This window comes from Megascapheus bottae, chromosome 5 (genome assembly GCF_031878675.1).
Source record: "Megascapheus bottae isolate mThoBot1 chromosome 5, mThoBot2.hap1, whole genome shotgun sequence".
NCBI lineage: Eukaryota > Metazoa > Chordata > Mammalia > Rodentia > Geomyidae > Megascapheus > Megascapheus bottae.
The window spans coordinates 25,258,705-25,281,159 of NC_143513.1; the positions used below are offsets into that span (position 1 = coordinate 25,258,705).

General features: G+C 38.2%; 1 protein-coding gene across 1 annotated transcript in view; it reads right to left on the reverse strand.

Moving 5' to 3' along the window:
- Scrn1 (secernin 1) overlaps positions 1-22,455 on the reverse strand; it is a 57,623-nt gene that overhangs the window by 34,940 nt on the left and 228 nt on the right. The window contains exon 2 of the mRNA XM_090332820.1: positions 1,384-1,543. Within this exon, the coding sequence (XP_090188946.1) occupies positions 1,384-1,542 (159 nt within the window). The 5' untranslated portion in view covers position 1,543. The remainder of the gene's footprint in view (positions 1-1,383; positions 1,544-22,455) is intronic.

Below are 22,455 nucleotides of genomic sequence, written 5' to 3' on the forward strand. Positions count from 1 at the left end.
TAATTTTTAACAGGATAACAAATAAGATTGAATGGACACTGTGATACATGCACAAGACTATTATCTTGCTACTATTATTTATAGTAGCAAGAGACTGGGGCAATTGTCCAGCAGCATATAGAGTTAATTAAACAATGATACATTTATAGGGTGAAATACAATTCAATGAAGTATAATTAGTACCTACAACACATACTGTATGTTCTGATCTCTTGGATACAATTTTAATATAAATCAAAGCAATGTGGACAACAATGTTCATTGCAGCATTATTCACCATAGCAAAGATATGGAACCAACCTAGATGCCCCTCAGTTGATGAGTGGATCAACAAGATGTGGTATTTGTACACAATGGAATTCTATGCTGCTGTCAGAAAGAATAACATCGACTCATTTTTTAGGAAATGGAAAGACTTAGAAAAAATCATATTAAGTGAAGTAAGCCAGACTCAAAGGAACTTAGGCTCAATGGTTTCCCTCATTCACCATAATCAGTAGAAACCTTGGGCTCTACTAGCAGAGATCTGCAATAGAGCAAAACCTCGATACATAAGGCCATATAGTATGAAGGTAATTGAAAGGACCTCCAGGATATTGAAACAAAAGCCATATAACGAATGATAGTTGTCCTTAATGTACTATGTTATCCCTCATCTCCTTTGCTGTCCCTTGGGTATCTCATATTGTTACAGTATCTCACTTTGTTATCTGATATATTGAATTTATTTGTATTTGGTTATCTGAAACTTGATAGGGAAGGGGGAAAAACCAATACGGGGAGTGGGTGGTGGGTGGGAGGAGGGTAATGGATACCAAGACATGTGAAAGGGTATCAATGTATGTGAATTAATGCATCTTCTATCTGGCAAATATCATGTAACCCTTTTATTAATTACAATAAAAATATATATAAAAAAAGCAATGTGGAGAAAATGATAGATATATGGCACGCTACAGTACTGATAATTTTTATAGAAAAGCAGCACATGTGAATTTGTAATTTATTAAGATACATGTAAATTTTTAACCAAAGAACTTCCAGAACAAAACATGATTTTATTTTGGAAAAACAGATGAAAGAATGCAAGGATAAAAAGTAGATTTCTATGAGCCTATCTTGTTTTGTACATTTAACTTTGGAACTACGAAAATATGTTACTAAATTTTAAAATAAGAGCCATATGAAAAATAGAATTTTCCATGTTATCTTTTTTTTTTTAAGGCTACAATCTTACCTGAATGGAAATAGGAATGAGCATAAAGGCCATGGCAATTCCAAAATGGTATGGGTAGCATCCATAAAGAAGTTAGGTGGCTGGAGGAAACATGAGGCAAGAAGAGGACATGTGACTGAGTAGACAGAATGCCATCCAAGACTCACCTCCACCTTGCTTTCAGGCTCATGATCAGCACCCGGAAAATACACCACCTCCTGCACTTCATCTCTGGGACGAGCTGAATTCTTTCCAAACACCACTAGGCCATCCTTGGTACGTGGTGGGAAAGCCACGAAAGAGTAACTTGGAGGTGCTCCAGCCATCCTGAAAAGAGAATAGCAGGGAGAGAATGACAGCAGGCCTGACATGAAATACTCCAATTGTGAGCGCTTTAAACACTCAACTGTGCACAGTTAGCTCACAAAGCCATCGGAGCTGGCAAAGGAAGGTAGTAGAGGCATGGAGTAGAATTATAGGGCCAAAGAGACCAGATATTATTTAGTACTTTGAGGGATTCAATGAACTCAGACTTCCAACAGACTGCAGAGGTAGCCAAAGGTGTACTGACGGAAGAGAAGGGAAAGAAGGTTATTACAGTTCCAGGCAGAATGTACGCACGCGCATGTGCACACACACACACACACACACACACACACACACTATAATCTGTCACAGGAATAAATAAATATGCGGCCATCCTCTGGTATTTGTGAAAGATTAGTTCCAGAACCACTTGCAGATATCAAAATCTACAGATGCTCATATATAAAAAGGCAAGTGTCCGTACATAACTTAAACACATCTTCCTCTAATTCATCTTGACATTATTTATAATATCTAACACAAATAGTTCATATATTACATAGGAATGATGACAAGGAAAGAGTGTGTATGTTTTGTACAAATCCAATTCTCCTTCATCTCCGTAGAATACTGTATTTTTTTCACTTGTGGTTGGTGGAATTCACAGGTGTATCAACCTCAGAACTGATGGGCTGACCACTTCTTAGAATTGCACTACACAGGTACCTGGAACTAAAGCTACTAACTACTACATAACAGATTTCAGGGTAAGCATCTAATGAATCTAACGATAAGCTAACCCTTACTACAGCCCGATTTTAATAATCTTTTTACTCTTCTGCATTGACATAACCTTTTGGCTTTCCTTTCACCTCTCTAATAGCTCCTGGACAGGATTTTTCTCTAGATGAGAATCATCCATTTTACTTCTTCATATGGGTCTGGGGACCATATTTTCCATCTGATTTTCTATCCCTCAACTCATCACCAAATCCTATAGATTTGAACTCCTAAATCTCAATGGAAATTATCTAATTTCTTCATCCCTATTGGTACCAGCCTGTACCCAAGCTCATTATCTCTGTCTGAACCATACGGGTTTTACTGCAAAACATATATGTGTGTGAGTGTGTGTGTATGTGTGTGTTATATGTTTTATATATATATATATATATAAATTCCCCACAAAACACCCTCCACATTGCAGCCACAGTCCTCTATTTAGAATGATCTAAGTTTGCAATCTTTGCTTAAAATACATCAGAGGCTGTTCACAGCTCTTAGAATAGAATAAAGGTATGTATCCCTTTCCCAGCCTCATCTCAAAACACTCAGCCTTTTTTCTTACAATTCTTACACATAGGATTTTTTTTTTGCCAGTCCTGGGGCTTGAATTCAGGGTCTGAGCACTGTCCATGGGCTTTCTCAAGGCTAAAGCTCTACCACTTGAGCCACAGCACCACTTCTGGCTTTTTCTGTGTATCTGGCACCTATGAATTGAACCCAGGTCTTCATGCATGCTATGCAAGCACTCTACTACTAGGCCATGCTGCTGGCCCCACACAGGCTTTTTATTAATTCCTTTACTATCTCCCAGGGCCTTTGCCTATGCCCCAATAATCTTTCTAAGTATTCTTTTTCTCTGCTCCCTACACCAAAAGTACTTGCCTCTTTATCTCCTGCAGCTCCTTCCACCAGCCCAGAAGACACTCTAATTCACATCACTTTACTATATACACACTTGTAGAACCCTGCCTTTTCCCTTTAGATTAAATCACTATATGAAATTTGTGGAATTATTTTATATCAGTTGCTCCCTCCAAAGACATAATGAGCAACATGAAAGCAGAAGCCATATCTTCTTTGCCTACCAATCTGGACCCACCTCTATACAATAACTTACATAGAGTAAGTTCCAACAACTCACAGACAAGTCCTCTTTTCTATTTCCAGTATTTTACTAACTGAACTTTCTCTACAATTCCCTTTTCTCACCACCATGCCACTGCACTTAGCCTGAATGTCTTCCTTTAGTTTTTTTTCCCTTTAGTCAGATTCTTCAAAGTCTGATACACAACTACCCCCTACAGAAGTGCTTCCATAAAGGACTCTGCCGTTCATTCCACATACAAAGGAACTAACACATCCACTTTGCTGTAGAATAATATACATTTGTTCCTTGTAACTACAACTCTTAACCACTTTCGAAAACAAACAAAAACCTCCCTGATAACAATACTCACACTACCCAAATGTAGCAGTTCCATCTCCAATCTGCAGATTACAGGCATTCAATAAACATTATCTATTAAACCAATTTTTTTATCATTGCCTTCAATAATTCAACTTAAACACAACTAAAACATATTTTGTGCCAGTTCTAGACCTTGCACTCAGGGCTGGGGCACTGTCCTTGAGCTTTTTTTGTTAAAGCTAGTGTGCTACCACTTGAACCACAGCACTGCTTCTGGATTTTTGCTGGCTAACTGGAAATAGTCTCACAGATTTTCCTGCCTAAGCTGGCTTTGGACTGCAATCCTCAGATCTCAGTCTCCTGAGTAAGTAGGATTACAGATATGAGCCACTGATGACAGGCCTAATTTAAACATGTTTTATTGTATGAGTCCAAGATGGGAGTGAGAAGTTCTAAGGAAAACACTTGACCAATATTCAAAACTCAGTCCCAACACCAACTAGCTATATGACCTAGACAAGGCACTTTACTTTTCTAAGCCTGAGTTTTCCTCCTCTGCAAATGTGTTTTCCCCCAGCCACAGGCTTCTGGGTATCAAAAAAATGCCTAAGAACACATTTTACAAACAATGAAAGCTACATGAATAAAAGGTACTTCCATATTTCACTGTTAAAATTGGACAGGAGGTCAAGTTTCTACTAAGTAAACTGGTCAGAACTGACTTGCTTCATTCATACCTACAGTAATTATCAAATCATAGAGTTAATAATAGTCTATGTTTAGAATATGTGAGTGACCATAATGTTCTTTCTCTATGCATGTTACTTCACATACAAGTCTTATATTCGAAAGAAATATCTGTGGCTGGGTGCCAGTATCTTCCACCTGTAATTTTAGCTACTCAGAAGGCTGAAATCTGAGGCTCGAAGTTCGAAGCCAACCCAGTGAGGAAAGCCTGTAAGACTCTTATCTCCAATCTAGGAAAAAGATAGAAGTGGCACTGTGGATCAGCTGGTAGCCTTATGCAAAAAAGAGTTTAGAGACAATGCCCAGGACCAGAGTTCAAGACCAAGGACTGGAAAACACGAATAAACAAGCAAATATCAAACAAGCAAAGAAATATCTGTGGAAAATAAAACCCAAAAGGGTTTGGGTTTTTTTGTTGTTATTGGTTAGTTTTTGGTGTGTGTGTGTGTGTGTGTGTGTGTGTGTGTGTGTGTGTGTGTGTGTGTGTGTGCTGGTCACAAAAGAACACTGCTCCTCGAACACTTTTTTTGTTGTTGTTCAAGGTCAATGTTGTACCACTTGAGCTATGACTCCAATTCCCATTTCGAGCTTTTGGGGAGGGGTCAGAGAGGGAGCAGTTAGCTGGAGATAAGAGTTAATGGGTTTGCCTGTCTGGGCTGGCTTTGACCCATGGTCTTCAGATCTCAGCCTCCTGAGTAGCTGGTATTACAGGCATGTGCCACTGACCCCAGCTCTGGGTTTCTAACAAGCACCCATTCTTCAGCCAGGGCAGCTTTTTCAGCAAGCTTAGATCATCCCTTAACTGTGATGAAGACACAGGCAACAGAAATCCACGGGGAACTGGGACTCCAGGAGGTTGCTTTTGTTACTTTCCTGCCTCTGAAGTTTGTGAATAACCAGGGAATCCCAGAAGGGAACTGAATTTCAGTGTGCAGTGAAAATATTTTTTTTTTGAAAAAGAGGTAAATGAGCCAGCAAAGCACATCACAACTGTAAGAAAATGAGCTGACCTAACTGTCCACTTGTTTTGTCTGAGTCCCAACTCTACACACTACTAGCCTCAATGCTGACTTGGCACGACCCCTTTCCACTGTTCAGGATTAGCATTGTCCAAAAAACTCTCCAAGATGGAAATGTGCTGCTTTCACTCTGCAGCACGGCAGCCACTAATCTCATGCCACTATTGAAGTATACTTAGTATGGTTAAGAACTGAATTTTCAGTTTTATTCAAAATGCTCATGAATTCACAGTTGAAGAAGCTATGAGTAGCTGTGAAGTTATTGGGCAGGAGAGTAATACCATTTCCCAAATTAATTCAGAAATAGAAAAAGATGACCATATCAAGGTTTCTGATGATTCCAAAGACATCTACCATCTTATTTTATTGGCAAAAGGTGCACTCATTCATAAAAACTGACTTAGCAAGAGGAGTCAGGGCACTTTCGGAAGACTGAAGTAAACACTTTAGATGTGACTCTCATAATCCTAATGCTTTCAAGAGGGGGGACATCAGGTGGGTGCAGCCTGCCTTAGCATGCTTTAAGCCTAAAACTGAACTCAGAGACCTCTACATTTTACCAGTACATTGTCCAGACTATGTCCTGTGGCCCTCTCAGGGCAATCCATTGAGTGAAAACACTTATTTTTAAGAAAGGCATTTTTAGAGAAAATATATGATTTCAAGGAATAAGGGCAATTGTTAATATAAGCAACTGTAAATTTAGTGCATATATCTATACATACAATCATGTCTAGGTACTGTATAAAGATACAGCAGTTCTCTCTTTCAAGGGAAAAGTCTTAAAAGCAATACTTAATAATGCCAGGCCTACTGAATAGGGTTATTTTGTGGCAATTGCCAATTAGGACTTTTGCCAGGTTAGCAATAACAGAACTGTTATATTTAATGAAACACTTTTAACTCCCATCAATGATTAAGCTGACACGCATTGTTTAAGAAGGCCTTTGCTGGGAAAGTGCATTTATTGGTACTGTATGTTTTTGCTCTCAAGCTCCTCAAATTATTTTTAAGTTGTATGCTGCTGGAGGAAAAGTGATTTTAAAAGATGGGAGAGTAAGATAAGATACAAGTTGGAATATGAAAGAATATGAAGGAATATAGTAGCTGGTATAATTTTTTTCGATAATACATATATATGCATTATAAATTGCGAAATGACGGCCAAATAGAAAATATAATAGAGACTATCAAGAGTACATTCGGGCATCAGTGAACAACTCTTGTAAGCAGTATATTTTCTAATGAATTAAAGAAGATATTCCAAGTTAAATAATGTTTTATAACATGTGTCATAATTATTTATTTCATGTGTCATAATTTATGTGCGTTTTCAAACTGATTAAAATCCAAATCATTGAAGCAATGTAGAAATATAATTAATGCCTTTAGTCAGTCATTCATTTCACTATGTGAAATGGGCAATGGTATGCTGCCAGTCAACTAAACAACATCTTGAGAAACATTTGCTTCATTCTGTGAGGAATGGGCAGTCTTGAACTGATATTAGGGCCTCATTTTTTATATTAATTCCTTCACTGTTCATTGGCTGTTAATGCACATTACTGCCCCTAACATGGAACCCTAAAAGTATACTTTAAACATAATTTCAAATGTCATGTGACAATAACCTCCAAAAGCTTAATTAATATAAACCCAATGTGTGAGTGATTTCTTTGAAAATACAATGAATACTTTCTTGTGTATGCTTTCTAGGTGTCAGTCATTTGTTTGCCACATGTACACTGTTGCCACATCAGGCAAGAGGATTGTAAAGTTCAAATATCAGCCTGGTCCTTAACACAAATACAGGTTGAAAATCCCTTATCCAAAATGTTTGAAACTAGACGTTTTTTAGATTTCAGATACATTTAGATTTTGGAATATTGTATACACATGAGGAAACACACTGGAGAGGAGGAGAGGACTCAAATCTAAACACAGAATTCACTCAAGATTCATTTGCACTTCACACAGTGAACCTGAATGCAGTTTTATAGTGTGCTTATTGGTGAACCACCTTATAATATCTGATGTGGAATTTTCCACTTTCAATGCCAGGTCAGAGGGCAAAGATTCCAGATTTTTAGTAAATGAGGCACAACCTCACCTATATAAGGCACCTGCAGTAATCAAACACATAGAGATCAAAAAAAAAAAAAAAACAGATAGAATGGTGGCTATTAGAATTTAGCAGAAGGAAATGAGAACATTTCCATTTGTAAAAGGAAAATATTCTGGAAACTGGTGACACACCCATGTGAATTGTGCACTATCAACCTATAGTCAGATGACTGACATGATCAGTTTTATACTACATGTGTTGTAGTGCCATTGTTATGGTGATTTATCCCTAAAAGCAATCTCTAACCATCAAAGACCTTCCCTCAGGATTCTGCTTCCTCTGGGAACAAGACATTAATTCTCTTGGAACTTGCTGCAAGGAGCAGCCTCTACTAGCATTCACTCTCTCACTGGTGACTAGCCTTCAGGCTTGTGGGATTGGAGCTCTGTATGCTTGTAACTAGGAAACTGTTTACGGAATGTCTAGACAAGGATCGAGGAAGTGATGTGGAGAAAAAGTCTTTGTCCTTAGATCTAGTGAGGAGTTATTGAAGGCATAAATTCCCTGAACCCAGGCAGAGATTTTCTTTGCACAACTGCCAAACTGCTAGCTGCTTTATCTCTATGTAGCTAGAGTGACCCTCATCAGACACTATAGCAAGGAATATGCAAGCCTTGAGGTGCCTGAAAAGAGGAAAATGACTCTGTATAAGAGCTATAGACTTGTTAACGGTCTTGCAAAGAACTGTGACAAACTGCCTTTCCTTAAACAAAGAGAGAGGGCCAAATTGCCCATGAGTCTTTCCTATCTTCACCCTCCCATGCTTCACTGAATATGTTTAAATTCAGTGCCTATGAATTGCCACTTTCCAGAAAAGCTAAGAAAAAATTGTTTTATTTATTGTCCTATTCATTTAAAAATTATTAACATTCCTCTTGCACACAAACGTGGAGCAAATGATATTCATTTATGAGTTTCTTTCTACAGTATAATAGAAAAATAGTGTAAAATAACACATTTAGAAAGAAATTTAAAATTCAAATGTAAGTAACAGCTATTCTGCAAGTCATATGTATAAGTGAGCTCAGACTAAAAGAAAGAAAAATTCTAAATGTCTTGTTGAAAGTTCTGTGTAGTAAAGAAAAAGCTTTATGCTCCCTGACTCTATCTCCAGGGAACAGTCAATGTCTTAACTGATCAAGAAAGTCCTTACATTAAGTAAATATGATAGTCAGCTCTCTGTCACTAGAACAAATAACTAAAATATTCACCTTATAAAAAGAAAAGGTTTATTTTGGCTCACAATTTTGTATCTTCTAATCCATGGTCTATTGGCTCCATTGCTTTTTTATCATGAGTTTTTTTATTGTAATTAATAGAAGGGCTACATTATATTCGCTAGATAGAAGGTACATTTCTTAATAATCATTGCTGCCGGGGCCAACCGGCAGCAAACCAGGCTTCGCAGATTGGGGTTCCTGAAATAGGGGGCAAGGACTAGGAAGAAATAGAAGAGAGACAGACACACCGGGTCCGGGATGTCCGCAGTCCAGGTAAAGACTGCCGCGTTTATTTTTCACTCCAGCTTCTTCCCTCCTTGAGACCCAGGGAACTTCCAGGTGTTACATTCATATGGTAAATCTCAGGTCATTTAAACAGAATAAGGCCAGAAAACAATAAGACAATAAAGCCACTGTCTGATGCAAATCAAGGTACAGTTTGATTCCACTCTGGCTCCCAACACATTGCTACCCCTTCTCAAGTTTTTGTCCCCATTTCCCTCTCCCACCCAGCACCATTGCTTTTGTACCCATGGTGAAGCATCTCTTCTAGTGGGCAAAGCTGCTCACTGAATGGCCAGAAGGAAACAAGGAGAGATGGAGGATGCTAGAACTCACCTGTTCTCCTTCTAGAAATCTAGGCCACCTCTTAATGATTTTATAATCTGACAATAGTGCTATAATCTGGGATCCTGCCTTTAACTCTTGGGACTTCAGGGAGTAATTCAGATGCAAGTTGCAGTCATTAGTAAATCAGCAAACTTTGCATTTTACCTGGGTTCCAATCTTGTCATTTCCCCAAACATTTACAAACAGGAACAATGAGTAGCAGTACATTTTTCCCAGGGCCAGGGTGAGATCTAGTTAATACTTTTGTAAGTTTCCAAAGCTTTATGAGTTTCAAAGTGTCCAAATTACCATCTAGGACACAGATTATGAAAATGAGACCAGACTATATGATAAAGCCTGCTTCTTTGGAAATATGGCAAGTCTCTGAGAGCTTTTTTGCATTTTGAAATTTTCCTTCTCACCTTTTGTCTTTTATCTTTTAAGAACTGCTTAACAATCCCTTTCTCTAATTTTCAGAACAATATCTGCCACTAACAGTTTAACCCTTAGTTCCCAGGTGAACACTTTCAGCTGACATACTTCCCAGCATACTGCTGGTGTGTTAGGTTTGTCCTCGATAGTGCTTTTTAGACATCCACATTAGCAGCTAACACTTTGAGATCTATAGGTTCCCAAAGACAATTCAGATATTTAGCCTCTACTGACAATTCAAAGATCTGACAACGATGTCACTGTACTACATGAAAATATAGACGAGAGTTGAGGAAGGAAATGGGCCTGTACCTCTTTATTTACTCCGCAACCTGACACTGGGGTTAATAAAGAACTCTGATAACCTGTATACATTTATACCCCTTTACAAGATCTTTCTGGTCCCAGGTGCACAGGGGCAAGAGAAAAACACACTTTAGAGATACACATACCCTAGTATCCATACTGTCTCGACCCACTAAATTTGAGTAAGAATGTCCTTAAGTGAAAATAGCACTGATCATCCTCTCCCTACCAACAAACACACAACATAACACTTAGGAAAGCATATAAATGTTCACTTTCTTCTATTACAGTGATGTGTTTGTCAGATTTGTATAATTCCTACAATATACCTTCATTTCTTTCATAAATCATTGGCCTTTGATTTATTAGATACAGACATGCTCCAAACTGTAACTAAAATTCACTAATCAACTCTGGATCTAACTACCAACTAATAAGGGATACAAAAGGCACCAATGGATATATTCAGTAATACTAGGATTCAAGGAAATACTGGGATTCTGGAAAACTCAAAAGAAAAAAAATGGCTTCTCTAATAGCAAAGAAAGAAAGTAAGAGAGACAGAAAGGGGGAGGGAAGGAAGGAGGGGAAAGACAAAGGGAGGGAAGGAGAGAGGGATGGGAAAGTTAAGAGATTTAAGATTCTACTTAAGATTCTTAAATAGAATCACAATACAGATGTTAACTATTAGAAGAAGCTGTTTTAGCCAGATGTGGTGGTATGTACATATAATCCCAGCCCCTACAGAAGATGAAGTGGAAGAATTATTCGAACTTACAGATTGGAGATAGAACAAAAGCTACATTAAAAAATCCATCTGAAAAGAAAAAAAAATCATTCTAAAATGCCCACATCTTATGCAGCACTATATACTGTGAAATAAATAGTTCCATGTGAAATGGGATAAAGGAAGTCATTCAGGGCAGAAAGAAAGATTGAGAGCTCAAAGATTAAAAATTGTTAACGCTGAGCAATGGCATATATACAAAGTTTCCTCTACTTGAAAGTTTCCATGATAATATCATTTTCAAAATAAACGATGTGAGCAAATGTTTAAGAATCTATTAAGATGGGAGACAGCATTGGATGCTTTCTTGAAGTGTGTACTTGCATCCTGCTGGGGTCTGGGACACTTCCTTGAAGAGAGAAGACTTCTGTTTGGCATCGTAAGAGGATAGCCTTGGTTCTCCCTTTCTCAGTTTTATTTCATGATGAAACAACTATCTCTGTCAAAGACTGTGACTCTCCCAAGAGCAAGGATTCATGTCAGTCTTCACTTCCCATTACCTACCATAGACACTGATCTCACCCAGTACTTACTGAACACATAAAGGACAACAGTATCTCCATTTCATTTTCAAGAAGAGAAAAGATTGGGGAGTGAAACTGATTATAACTAAGTGCCCCTCTACTGTGTTATACAAACTTGACCAAGCATCAGAAAGGTCTAGTGAGCTACTTAAATGGCAGATTCCTACACATCAGTCTTCAGAGATTCTGGTTCAAGCTCTGATCACAGGAAGGGTATTTTAAAAAAACACCAGTGAATTGGATACAGCTAGTTTAAACCAGTATGTAATAGCCACTGGTAGAGGTTATTTAACCTCTTTGTCTTTTAAAAGTGTTACTATTTTTTTTCTGCCTGATTTATCCAAGGCAATTTTCAGGGAATAATATAACAATCTCTCTGGAGACGTCCACCAGCCTCAAGGGTCTCAACTTTCTTGTGTCTCAGATTCGTTTTCAAGGAAACCATTTAATTTTATCTGACTACAAAAACAGACTTAGTAATAATATTCTCTATCTTTGAGGTGGTGGTAGGTAAAGTCTACTATCCTGATTAACATGAAAGGGGGTGGGGTTTCTCTCAGTGGCAACCAAAGCTACAGAGGGCTAGGTTTTCCCCATTCTTTAGACTCCAGAAATAGAAAATCTGATTGTCATAACTCAGACGACGTGGGATTGTTCAATGTTGCACACTTTTCAATTATTTTAAATAATTTAGAACACTTCTAACTATTTTAAAATGCCATTTGGAAACCATTTCCACTTAAAATTTAGGCAAGGTAAATCCTTTAATGACTCATTCTTAGAGAATCACTTGTATTCCCCAGCCTCAGGAGACTGAAGCTGGAATACCATTTTCAGTCCTAAGTACTAAGTAGCCAGAGCTTGTCTCAAAAAATAAAATAAAAATAAAAAGATAAAAAAATGAAAATAATATCTATTTAAAAACTGAAAAGCAGATTCTAGAAATTCAGTAACTATTTGACTTGAACATAATTCCTGACAATTCAGGGAACCATTACTGCTAGTCTGTCTGCATTTTCCAACAAATATAAACAGTTACATGATCATAAGAATTAAAAATTGTCTATGATAGCTAAACATATTGAATACTGGTAGATATATAATTGCCTTGATAAAAGCTGTAGAAATGAAAAAGCTCACATATCCTTATGTGAAATCATTTAAACTATGTATATTACTTTTAAAGATCTAAAAAATAATAAGGAAATGTAACAAAAATATTAAGAGTAGTAATGATATGATCTGTATACCACATATACATTTTTTTTCTAATTTTCCAATTTCTATATGAAGTAAAGATCAGTACATGTTTTTAAATAGAGTAATGGCAATCAAAGCAATCTGCCATTCAGTTCACTGAAATTAATAAACATTGTATAGAGACCCAATTAGCCATCATAAATAAACTAATTTTACTTTTTGGTCACATCTGATTCTGGCTTACTTGTGAAATATGATTGCAATAGGAAATATAAACTAAAGTAAAATACATAATTTAATGTCTTGCTTCATATGACTTATAATAACTAAGAAAAAGTTTTCCACAGTAAAATGAAATGCTATACTTTAAAATCTACATTTGGTATTATTTAAATCCAAGGGCACAGTCTTATATGATATCTCCTAATTTTTTTTGCCAGTCCTGGGGCTTGAACTCAGGGCCTGATCACTATCCTTGGGCTTTCCTCAAGGCTAGTGCTCTACCACTTGAATCACAGCATACTTCCAGCTTTTCTATGTATGTAGTGCTAAGGCAAGCACTCTACCAGTAGGCCCCACTCCCAGCCCTCCTAATTTTTTAACAGCAAACATTTTCAAGGCAGCTTGGCATAGTGACACATGCCTATAATCTCAGCACTCTGGAAGCTGTGACAGAAGGATCATGGGGCCAGCCAGGGCTACATAGTGAGACATTGTTTGAAAAAGAAAAGAAAAATGTTTTCCAAGGTTATTCTCACATCCTCACTGCAGTTACAGAGAGAACACATTATCAATATACTACATGTCATGAATTTAATAATTTTTGCAAGGAAATTTCTTCACTCAACAGAAACTTTTCACACTTGACAGATAGTATTGCATTTAAAAAAAAAAGTCTCATTGCTTGTTCATCTAATATTGGGACACATGCCTGAGCATCTAAAATGAAATAAGTCTTTAAGATATTCTGAAGTGAAAGAAAAAAAGATACAAACGCATCCATTCTTCCTGGATATAACTTTTTCTTTCTTTGTCATGGAACTTGAACTCTGTGCCTGGGAGCTGTCTCTGAGCTCCTCAGCTCAAGGCTAGTACTTTAAAACGAGCCACAGTGCCACTTCCAGTTTTCTGGTGGTTAACTGGAGGTAAGAATCTCAAGGACTTTCATGCCAGGGCTGGTTTTGAACTGTGATCCTCAGATCTCAGCCTCCTGAATAGCTAGGATTACAGGCATGTGCCACTAGTGCCGGGCTCTAACAATTTTTAATGTATGAACAAAAAGAACACCAATTTAAGTTAGGTATATTCTTTTCACTCAAGCTAGTAAATATATGTATTTATTTACTACTTATATAAATATATATTTACTATATACATAGTGAGACATGTATTATATATTTACTATATATACATACCTAGATATACTTATATATAAATATATATTTACATGTATATATAAATGTGTATATAGATAGATAGATATTTGGTGAGACCAAGTTCATTACAAGGAAGGTGTTTTCCTACACTGACAGGCTGGAAAAGAATTTTCCAAATGTCATAGGATAAGACTAAAGGAAGGTAAGGAGGGAGGGAGTAGCAAAAAAGGAAAGGAGAAAGAAGAAAAACCAATTGAATTGCATTAATGATATAGGTTAGTTATGTGCCATCATAATAACCACTCTAAGAAGGTATACTAAGGCTATTTTTTAAAGTTTGGCTGCCAGAAGCTTGTTGCCCATGACTGTAATCCTAGCAACTCAGGAGGCTGAGATCTGAAAACCTTGAAGCCAGCTGGGGGGGAAAAAAGTCCATAAGTCTTACCTCCAATTACACAGCAAAAAGGCAGAAGTAGAGCTTTGGCTCAAGTGGAAGAACATCAGGCTTGAGTGAAAAAGCCAAATAAGAGTATAAGGCTCTGAATTTAAGCCCCTATACAGGGGTGCACATGCACGCACGCATGCGTGCGGGCATGCACACACACACACACACACACACACACACACACACACAAACAGAGTCAGATAAACTCACATTCTGGCTCATTTCTCCAATTACTATGTTCTTCATCTGAAAAGTGAAGCCATGATGTCAAACATGTACATGTTATTGAGTAAGATAATAGCAAGTGGAAGACTCAAAGACACAGTCAAGAAAAATATGATTCCTGAACTTATTCTTAAAGAACAAAGTCCTAGAGATAAAGGAAAACAAACTGTTTAGAAGAGGCAAGCCTGTAGCTAGCTACCAAAAGCATTCTCTACGGGAAATAGCGGAGAGCTATTAAGCAAGTCATATCTAGGTCCTTTCATTTCCTTCTGTTCTCTTTTCTGATACTGCCACCATTGTGTCCACCAGTTTGGCAGAGTGTTTTGTAGTGTGACCTTCTCATTCTCACCATCTGTCTATTCCTCCCATCAAAGCAGTGCACTGTCTACTCTGATCCTTTTCCATTCGTGCAATTTGAGCTATACCTGTTTACTCTGTACACTGAGATTTTTAAAAAATATTTCAGTCCCTAAAATGTTAGTTAGCCATTTAATTCCCACTCAGTACTTTTAAAATATAGCTTAAATAATCATTTCCTACAGAAGAAAGCATAAAATATAAATCTTGATGGCATTCAAATGTAGGATTACCTCATGTGTCATAAAATGCTTTGTAAATATCCATCTCTATTGGAGTTTTCTGCTGTGTTTACCATTAACTTCATTCCATTTTACTGTTAAAAGAAAACCTATATATTATATGTTGATATAGTAGTGTGTACTTGCATATAAATATATATTACATCTACATTTATGTAAATATAAGTACATATGACATGTAGACATACAGGCATGAAATTAAATTTCAGTTTAATTGGTTATGTAGTTTGAAATTATTTTACAGTGGGGTCAAATTACTTTAGTAGCTTTTCAATTATGCTTTAATCTGATTATTTTAGTCACTAATAAGGACAGTGAGACATTTTTACAGGTCAGTAGGGCACTACTACTAAGTGAGAGGAAATACATACTAAAGCATCATTTTGAGAGAGAAGACAAGGTCACTCAGGAGAGCTATTGATCTGTATATAACTTGTCAGGATTGTTAATTCTATCAAGCGGCCAACATGTATTTTCAGCATCTAAAAGCCTACAAGCTCTCTGTTTAACCCAAGGGAAAAAATGGAGCTCAGAGATGCTTGAAAGGTCTTTATCATTAGGAAGAAAAGGCACTCAAGTACATAGTCAAGAGATTAATTAAATCACTGGATCTTAACAATGATCAGAAAGATGTTTTGGTTACTTCCTAATTGAATGTTCGATCCAAAAAAACAAAGGGACCATGAACCATAGCAAATTCTTTCTCCCAGCTTTGAGTGGGGTTTGGTATGTGAGCCCTTTCTTCACAAGCCCCTGCCTTTCTTTCCCTGTCATCCTGCCTCAGGACCTGACTCAGCTCTAGAATGAGGGAACTTTTAAGGAAGCAGGTACAGGTAGATGTTACTATTATAATATGTTACTTCTTACCTATCTAGTGTAAAGGGAATGGGAGCACAGGGTCTCTCAGCTGTCCCTTTCACTGACAACTTCAGGGCCATGTTTAACAGCTGATAAGTACTAAAATCCTAGCTCCTTGACAGGTTGAGGTGTGAGGGTGGTTCACAGCCAGCCTAGTCAGTAAAGACTGTGAAATGTTTATCTTTAAGAAACTTCCAAAGAGCTGAAAGTAGAACTGTGGCACAAGTGGTAGAACATCATCCTTGAGCAACAAAGTCAAAGGACAAAACACAGGTTCTAAATTCAAGCCACAATATTGGCATGTAGACACACACAAAAGCTGTTGAGAAGAACATTCTAGAGAAAGTTGGCATAGAACAGTGGTATAGAAGAGATGCACAGGATGATGGAGAAGATACGCTTGATACTCTTCACGGAATACGGTACAAAGTAGTAGAGGACTGAGGGTTGTGAATGATCTACAGAAATGTGCAAATCTTCAATGAAGGAAACTGTAAGGTTTTATGGGAACAGAAGAAATTTGAAAGGCAAGGAAATATTCCTTCTATGCTTTCAGATTCAACGTTAAATGGAAGTATTTGTCCCCCCCAAATTAATCAGTGAAATAAAAATGGCAACATTCAATTTACAAATAGAAAAGTATGTTCAACATGATCTTAAAGGCCAAGAATGTAACTGTGATAAAATACATGTTTCAATTTCCAGCATTGTAGAAATAAAAGGAAAAATGAAGATCTTGAAATCTATTTGCAATAGATATATGCTGTTATCAGCCAAAATATCAGACTAGCCCTTTGTGAAATTAAACTATATTATAAAGTTGCAATATTGAAATTGTTTAATGTGATAAAAACAGATTGAGTCATGAAATGTGACCATATAATATAGAAAACTATTAGGTGATGACGACCAAATTTTGAAACTGAAGTGAAAGATATGTCAGACAACAGATGATACTGAGATAATTAACTATGGGATGAGAAGGAATAAAGAAACCTATTCATTACCTAAACTCACTCTTGTTATAACAGAAACAATTTTAAAGTAATATTACAGAGGAAAAGCCTTTTTGTGCAAGCAAAAATAAATAAATGAATAAATAAAGCCAACTTATTAAAGAAAACATTATAGGCTTAATGATAAAAAAAAAACTTTAAAACTTCCTATAGGGTGAAACTATGAATGACTTACTGGGAAATATGTTTGCAATAGCCATCAAAAAGGAAAAATAAGGTTTCTTAATAAATAAAGAGGTATAATCTTGGAAAAAGACCACACTAAGGGAAAAATATGCAAAGCACAAAAAATTCAGTTCCAAAAGAACAACTACAAGTAGGCAAAATACTTAAAATGAACTAAGAATTAAAATAACATTCCATTTTAATGTAAAAGTTTACCATTTTTGATAATATTCAGTCTTGATAAGCGTATGGAAAGTAACTGGATAAGCTGACTACACATATTTAATAAGTTAAATGTGATTTATATCACTCATACTTGAATATGTCTATCACTTCACATCATAATGTAAATTACCTAAGCCTTTTATTTTTATTTTCCTTTAAAAAATCCCCCTACTATCCAGTCCACTAGAATAAAAGAAAAAAAGGCCATATCTTGAGTGCTGGGTCTACAACTCACTTCTTATACCCATCAATCTCCAGGAAATGGAAATGGAAAGGAAGTAGAAAGGCACAAAATGTAATTTTTTACCAATTTATGCGAGCTGGACAACTTGTCTAGGGAAATTTTAAGATAGAGACATGGGGGCCTATATGGTCCTTTAGTTGAAATGCCCATACTTTGTATGTATAGTCTGGGTCACTCTCATATGTAAGCAGATATATCCTTAAATGTGACACCATATTCAAGCATGTGACACCATACGTCAGTATATCATGTTTTGGCACATCAGTGAAAAAATCCAATAATTCCTTGTGATTTCTAATATGTTGTACCTCATCCCATGGAAACCACTGTGTGGAATTGGTGGCTAGCTCTTGTTCATCTTATTTTTTTTTTAAGTAGACAAAATAAATGACATGCTTAAGGTAAGACTCCTAATTAGAGGCAACCAGAGCTAAGTTCCAAGCTCCCTGACTTACAGCTCAAAGTCCACTCTGAATTGGGATAACTTCATCTCATTTGGATGTGCAAACATTGGCCTAGGAGTAGGGAGGTTACCATGCAGTACAACACTGGCACATCAGTGCTTCTTTTCACCATCCTAAAGTCCTATTGCCTTAACGCCTGCCAACTCATACTCCATTCACCCCAGGGCTTGGTTCCTCAGTCTGCTTACAATGCTTCAGAAAGATGCATAGGGCTGAGAGGTAGCACAGTGGTAGGCACTTTCTAACTAAGATAAAGAAAGCCTCATAACCCAACCTGCTATATTCTCCCCTTATACGTTTTATATACAGACTCACTACACACAGCCATTTCCTGGCAACAAGTTCTTTACACCAACACTGTCCAACAGAAATGTAACGAAAAGCAGACATAAGTCACAGGTACAATTTTGTTGTGTAGCAGCCACATTTTAAAAAGATAATGTATGACTTTTATTTAACCCAATATAGTGAACATAATACTTTAAGAAAGTATCAACATAAAAATCACTAATACAGGGCTGGGAGCATGGCCTAGTGGTAGTGTGCTTGTGTGGAATGCATAAGCCCTGGGTTCGATTCCCCAGAACCACATGCACAGAAATAGCCGGAAGTGGCACTATGGCTCAAATGGGAGAGTGCTAGCCTTGAGCAAAAAGTGTCCAAGGACAGTGCCCAGGCCCTGAGTTCAAATCCCAAGACTGGCAAAAAAAAATCACTAATACATTTCAAAATTCTTCTTTTGTATAAAAGTGGAGTACTGAAATGTGGTTTGCATTTTTCAATCATAAAGCTTTCTCAGTTTGGACTAGGCACATTTCAAGTGCTCGATAAACCATAGTTAGCTAATGGCTACTGAATTAGATAGCGCTACTTTCTTATTAAGATTTAAAGAAACAAAAAACTTTTTCTGTAATCCGAGCTACTCTGGAGGCTGAGATCTGAGAATCTTAGTTCAAAGCCAGCCCAAGCAGGAAAGTTCATGAAACATTTAAATCTCCAATATATCACAGGAAAACCCAGAAATGGTATTGTGGTTCAAGTGGTAGAGCATTAGTCTTAAGCAAAAGAAGCCCAAGGTCAGTGTCCAGGCCCAGAGGGGCTGGGAATGTGACTTAGTAGTAGAGTGCTTGCCTACCATGCATGAAGCCCTGTGTTCAATTCCTCAATATCACATAAACAGAAAAAGCCTAAAGTGGTGCTGTGCCTCAAGGGGTAAAGTTCCTTCACCTTGAATTCACGCGACAGGACTGGCAAAACAAAAACAAACAAAAAAAAAACCCTTATGCTTATTCATGTTTTGGGTAGTTCTCCAACAAACATAAGCTTCACTTATTTATATTATCTATCTTCTATCTATCTATCTATCTGTCTATTTGTCTATCTGTCTATCTATCTATCTGTCTGTCTATCTCTTGCAGTCCTTGGAATAGAAGCCAGGGTCTGGAGCATGCTGGGCATGTGCTCTGCCACTGAACCTTATGGATTTTTCTTTAATGTGTCATTAAATATCTTTAATATATCTACACATTCATGCTTTCATGTGAGTAATTTTTTTAAACTGAACATGTGTCAGCAGCATCTGTCTTCACTTCAACATATCTACCATACTTGGCTCCTATCCAGCCCAATGGTTTCAAGTCATCCTTCCTTTTCCCTGCCTCCACCTACGTTCTCCCTCCTCCCTGGTTGTAGAAAGAGAATTCTAGAATGTCCATGTGCTGACCACTGTGCCCAAACCACAACCCTTGCAAAATTTCCAGTTTAGCTTTAGTAGATCTGGAATCACCAATTCATGACTGAGAAAATTCAGTTATTTAAGTTACAGAAAAGCCCTGACATGAGTACTTTATTTTAGAATAAGCTTTATTTCCTCTTAAAATTAGATTCCTTTAAACAATTAGGATATTCTTTTTAAAGGAAATATCCTAAAGGTTCTTCACAAACACAAGCAAGTAATTTTTTAAATGAAAGGATTTTTGAATTTAATGCTACTGGTTACAATTAAAGTTTTGGTTCTTAAAAAGAGATGCAATTTCATCACTAGAAAATGTGACTATGTGGTAGACACAGCTTAAATTAAATGGGCTTGAATTAAGAAATCGAAGGGCTGTCTCTGACCTTAAACACCTATAAGATTTTCAATTCATCCTACAGTTTAGTTTTCTATTGTTCAAAGCGTTGTCCATCATAATAGTAAGTTTCCCCTTTTCCTAAGGTTTTCAAAGGCATGAGGAAATCAGAACTGGGAGGAAGGGGCCAACAGGACTTGGATTTGAACTGTAGATGCCAGTTGATTGGCAGCTAATAAAACCTTAGTAGTACCTTCAATCCAGCTGGATTCAGTCTCCCTGCTGTGAAAATGTGATTGACAACAAGATTTCCCAGCATGACTCCAGCTCCACCCCCCCACCGTACACCTTAGGGGCACATCTTTCAGTTTCCCATTATCCCCAAAGCACTTGCTTGCTCATGCATTTTCTGCTTCCTAAAGACAAGATGGCTGGCAACACAACAGTGAAAAAGGATAGGAAGCTGTAAAAAAACAAAACGAAACAAATGACAACAAAAAATACACCAAAAAATGAGTCATCTTGCAAAATTTTGCCATTCCTTGGTGCTTAAGTGATTGCTTGCTTAGGGTGCTAATTCCGCTCTTGCGGTGAAACCTGACTATCTGTATTTAGTACGTGCATAGTTCTTAAATATTTACATTATACACTCCTCTCTTTTAAGAGCCCCGTATGGATACAAAACATCTAAGCTATGCACCAGACATCAGCAGTCACACAGTCAATTTTAGTTGAGCCTAAAGAAAATCAAATTAAAAGCAGAGTTTCATTTGGGTTTTATGCCAGATTTTTGTAAGTTTGAGAGAAAAAAAAATTACAAATCCTTGAACTTCTCATTTAATGCTCTCTGCCTTTGTCTCCCTTCCCCCATCCCGAACTTGCCCTAGGTTAGATACCCATGACAGAGCAGTCCCTTTCAGCTGACTCTTAGAAAGTGGTAAGTTAGGGGGCTACAGCTGTTGGCTGGGGTCTGTCTAGCTTCAGTCTAGCCTGATTTTATATTCTGCCATTTTGAATTAGCATAGGTTTCCTCTGCAAGTGGTGTGTTTTCCAACCGGGTGTGGAACATTGCAGGTACAGACAGACAGACACTGAGACAGACACAGGTATCAGAAAGCTGGACACAAAATAATTCAATGTACTTGCAAACTACAATTACACAAAGGGAAAAAAAAATTACGTAGCAGAATCCTACTACTAGGTCAGCTTGAGTGACAGAAATGTCAAATTTTCTTAGGAAAGAAGGCAGTAGTGGACATTTTTAGTCCTAGCTCCTCCCTCACCTGTTCTTTAAAACTCAAGCATCCCTTCCAGCTTCCCACGATAAACAGTGCCCCCACATAGAAGCAAACCGAAAAGGCAAAGGTAAGCTGGGGTGAACAGGCACTTCAGAAATACAGTCACTGACCTGACCTGTTCTATCGCCCCTGGATCTCCGGGTGAGGCCTGGGGGAAGGGCGAGTCGTGTAGAGTTCGAGGTGCAGGCCGGAGCAACAGCTGGCAAGTTAGCCTTTCAGCAGACTCGGGCGAGTTAGCCCACCTCAGATCCGCCAGACTCCGGGTGGGGGTGGGGGTAAGGAGGGGAAGGGATCGGAGGGCAGGGGTACAGAGGCCGGTCAAGGACAGAGGCCCCGCTACGCGGCCGGGTCTCCAGCAAACCTGCCCTGGCTGCAGGTGCTTGGCTGGGGGAATTCTCCTGTGTGCCTCCACCGCCGCCACTGAATGGAAATCCTCGCCCTCGGAGTCACGGGCGGGGGGTGGGTGACGAATGCGCAGGCAAACGCCCTAAGGAAGTGCAACGTGGTCGCCAGGAAAAGAAAATACAGGAGAAAGAGAAGTTCTAAGCGGCGGGGAGAGAGTGAAGGGAGGGGTGAGGCCGGGGTGTGGAGGGCCAGGCTGCAGCGCCGGCGCCCCGGGTGGGGTGTCACCACTCTACACCCCGGCCGCGTGGAGGTGGGCGTCACTCCCTGACCGAGCCCACCGCCCCACGGCCCTCCGCATCCTCCGGCTGGCCTGTGCCTGCTACCCTGAGAATCAGGCCCCGGGCGGGTAGCGCTCTCCGGGGATTCGGAGGGACAGCCGGA